This window comes from Teleopsis dalmanni, chromosome X (genome assembly GCF_002237135.1).
Source record: "Teleopsis dalmanni isolate 2A chromosome X, ASM223713v2, whole genome shotgun sequence".
Taxonomy (NCBI): domain Eukaryota; kingdom Metazoa; phylum Arthropoda; class Insecta; order Diptera; family Diopsidae; genus Teleopsis; species Teleopsis dalmanni.
This window is the reverse complement of record NC_051848.1, coordinates 13659114-13663537: the sequence shown is the minus strand read 5'-3', so window position 1 is coordinate 13663537 and position 4424 is coordinate 13659114. Positions and strand designations below refer to the sequence as shown.

General features: G+C 33.8%; 1 protein-coding gene across 1 annotated transcript; it reads right to left on the bottom strand.

Moving 5' to 3' along the window:
* Window positions 1-747: 747 nt before the first annotated feature.
* Window positions 748-1713, bottom strand: LOC119689157 (adult cuticle protein 1-like). The gene is made up of 2 exons (XM_038103920.1): window positions 1602-1713; window positions 748-1529 (listed from the first exon to the last, which is right to left on the bottom strand). Exons 1-2 carry the CDS (start codon window positions 1605-1607, stop codon window positions 1113-1115), a joined length of 423 nt encoding a protein of 140 aa, XP_037959848.1. The 5' UTR covers window positions 1608-1713; the 3' UTR covers window positions 748-1112.
* Between the last annotated feature and the right edge of the window lie 2711 nt (window positions 1714-4424).

Genomic DNA, 4424 nt, shown 5'->3' with positions numbered 1-4424 from the left:
CTCGATATCCTCTGTCCTCTCCACTAGTGGAATACTTTCATTTTGTAAAATTGATTTTGTTTATTAACATATATATATATATATACCCATATATACATATGGAATTTACTATTTATGATAATAGTATATAAATTGATAGGAAGTACATAAACGCTTATATCCATATATATATATATCCATATATATATATGTAATTTACTATTTATGAACTTTAAAATAATTGCTTGATTAAGACAACAACTGCAGCAGATTCTATATCAAATTAGTATTATGTTGTCGTCATTAAGGAAAGCTTATAATCGCTTATTTACAGCACTGAGCATACTTGTTATACTAATGTCTTTAGAACAGTCAATGTGATATATATGCGAAGACTACATGTCAGGAATCCTCGAGTCTGTATATTGAGTGCGAGTACTGGAAGTCTCGCTATGGAGTACGTGTCAATCCTTCCATTCATTTATATTGTAAATAGTTTATTTAATTGAATGCTTGCTCAAAATAGTCTACATCAAATAAGAGCGCCAAATTTGTTTCCCATAGCACTGTCGAATCCATTAAAAAGTTTTTTAATGAAAATTGAACAAAATTACGGAGCAGTTGACTATATCTTGAGTTAACATTTCATTTGTTTTACCCGTCCTATATAATATGTAAGTGATGAATATAGATCAATACTTGTCCCTTATTCAAACAATCGAAAGAAAAACAAACTGATTTTATATTTTTATAATATATATATTCTTATTTTACCATTTGCAAAACAAAATTTTAAGTAGGAGTGATAGAAAGAAAAAGGAAGAGCGTTGTAGAAAAATAGAGATAGTAACAGTTAAAGAGATAGCAATATTGCATTTTGAGAAAAACGATTTCTTAAAATTTTTTCGAAAATGGTAAAGATATTTTTTTTTAAATATTTCTTGTTGTTGTTGTTGTTGCTGTGTTACGAAGTACCAGGAAGTATGTCGTATAACATGTTGAATGAGATAGCATAACCACTGTTTGGGTTGTTGCCGTTTTCGTAGGGATGAGAAGTGAGGTGTGCTATAATACGTATTCATCTGCATTTGTCAGCGGTGAGTGTCGTCAAATAATATTAAAATTGAATGTATTTAATGCGTGCCTGGAGCTGGAGCAACATTTATGGCTGAAACTGAGCTGATATGACTAGCCAATGGGGCAGCATGTACAGCACCACGGGTTTTGGCAACGTATACACCGTCATGACCATGACCATGCGCCACAGCAACAGCTGGAGCAGCTATGACAGCAGCACCATGTGCTGGACCTTGAGCCAATCCAATTCCGGGAACACCACCCCAATGACCAAGACCGCTAGCACCCCACGCTACAGCAGCTGGTGCAGCATGTACGGCAACGGCGGCGGGACCACTGTGACCACTCCAACCAGCGCCAGAATGACCCCAAGCACCATCCCATGCACCACCCCATGCACCGTCCCAGGCTCCATCCCAACCTGATGAGCGAGCGCCAACAGCGAGAGTCAACATAACTGCAGCAATGACCAACTGAAAATATTGAAAAATAAAGTTTACTTCATAGAGTCTCAATGTAGTTGTAGAAGATATCGTTCTACTTACTTTCATTGTGTTTTGTGTTTTAAGATAAGGATTAAAAGTTAAAAAATATTTATTGAACTGTTCAGTAGTGTTCAACGAACGCTCTTGAGTTTCTTTCTGATTTCGACAATGCAATATTGGCAACTTTTATACTAAAAACTTTTAATCTCTCACACCAACAATTATAACGAAGCGAACCTCGAGTGCTCACCATTAAACCAGAGCAACAATGTAAATCGGCACAAAATGGAGCACAACTCAAAGTACGAAAACAACAATGGCACCGGCGGATAAAAGTGTTAATGATATTCTAATTATAATTGGGTTCAGCGCGTTGTTTACACCGCCTGCGAGTAACCTTTCACTTACCATAGCTTATGAATAGCGTATGTACGGTTAACTTCTCCCTGCTGCAACATTGTAGTTCTCGAGAATGCAATTGATTTGCTGCTATGAATTACTTGAGCTTGAGCTCAGGTTTACTAGCGGGCGTGCAGCTCAAATCGTTAGCATAAAGAATTTGGACGATTTGTGCCAAAATAAAATTTAAAAAAATTTATTTGAAAAAAGTTAAAAAGCATTAAAAAATGTTATAATTTAAATACGATTTTTAAGGATAAAATATAGCAAACTCCGGTCAGTAAAAATGACTCATCATAAATGCTCTCATCCAGGATTCTGATACATGTCTTAAAATACTATAACATTTTTCTTATGTTACGTTATGTTCGCAAAATAACTCCTGAGCGTTATTAGACCTATAAAATTTTAACTGTAATATTTTTTTTACTCTGAGAAGTTTTTAGTTTATTGGAAAATCAAGACTGAACAAAATGAGTTGACTTTATGCATGTTTCCGTAGAGTGGAAAATGAAAAGGACAGGGATACACCTCTACTTCATTTTATTACACATAGTGAAAGAGACAGGCAGAGAAAGAGACAGGTAAAGCTAGAAAGACAGGCAGAGATAAAGAAACCGACAGAGAAAAAACAAAGAAAGCAAAGAAAATGGGTAATTTGAACTAACAATCTTAAAGAAACAACCAACATTCGTTTACTTATATTTGACACATATTTTGGGAAAAGTTAATATATCTAATTCTCCATCCTTGTCAGGAAAGCGCTATAAAAGGTTAATTGATTATTTACTTGGTTATCTTCAATTTGGGTATTAAAGAAAATTAAAGCTGATCTTGCATTAGAGAAGATTTTTAATACATTTTTTCTTGTTTTATGATATTAAATCATCCTGAACTCTGATTGTAATTTTAATATTGTACTCTTTTAAAAGTTAGTGAATCCAACGTGTTCTTATTGCTTTTATAATAATATTATAATGCAATGTAATACAATGCGATGATTATTATTATTATTAAAAAAAAGAATGATGCATTCGACATATGGGATCTATTGTGATATCCCCGGATCTTTTAACTTATGTTGGACTAATGATGAACTTAAAACATGTCTGCATTGAAGTTGCTTAACCTTTCTTCGGGCAGTAAAAACGCTTGAAGATAGTTAACCAGTTCCATAGTAATCCCACTAATATCCAAGAAGATAAGTTATGTGGTCATTTAATTACAAATTTCGCAGAATTTACTGCGTTAGAGTCGTTTGATCTTATTAATTGTAGTTAAATAATGACAGAAATCAAGTTTGAACAATTAAGTAATATGTGGAATCCAGTAATTTGTGAATAAAAGAAATTCAAAACTACGAAAATATGCAATATATCAGTAAAGTACTCTGTCTAGAACTCATTTTATTTAAGAACTATAAAAATACGTAAGCAAAAAAGACGTAAAATCAAGGTCACGAAACGCAAATGACAGTGGATTGGTCATACGCATTGATATCACCTTCCCATGGTTTCATCTGAAACCCCCAAGGTAGTCTACACCCAGCATATATGGAATGATATATGCACAACAGCATCAAACAGAATAATATTTAGGAAAGGCTCTTTGCGAAGGCTTTCTGCTCCACTACAAATGTGACAATAGCTTTACAACCAATCCTATTAAGTTAACTAAGCTAAACTATAGAAGTATTTTTCTTTCTCAATTAATTACTGCACTAAAGAATAGTTTGAAATCTCATTCAATCCGCAAAGCGATAATACTATTGAAACAAGCTTGGAATGCGGTACCACAAAGAGTTATAAAGAAAACTTGGTCAAAGTTTTTCAACTGAGATTCTAATCAGTATGAGAGCGATGATGATGTGCAGCTAGCACAATTGCTGCAAGTAGATCAGGAATGCAATGAAGTTATTCCGAGAACTCAAGTTCTTTTAGCAGTAATAGATCTGAACAATAGCATCTGCATAGTAGATACTAAAAGAAGGGATGAAGATGTGTTTGATAACGGATCTGCATACCTGAACCCAGTAGTCATGTAGAGTCTTCAGACAGAGGCGAATGCGATGTCGACAGCCATTCAGAACGTTAATAATTGAATAAAATTAATGATCTATCAGTAAATCAAACACACCCACAAATTTAATATTCTTGCACTTGCTTTTTTTAAAAATTGCTATATCAAAGAAGTAGGATAGAACTTGAACTCATGTTGAATATTTAGAGTAAAAGGTAGGCTTTTCCTGACAACTTTCAGATTTGAAGATGTTGTGTTACCTCGCTCTCTATGTAAAAAATGACGTTTGATAGCTGAAAGGGTGACTATGTGTGGATGTGCCATTTATAGAGTGCCTCTATAATAAGATATATTTGGATTTTCCATACTACACACAGTCTATACATTTTATTACTCTTTACTTCGATGGAAGAATACAATACTAGTATGTAAAAACATTGGAACTATTTTTGATGGTGCACTTTA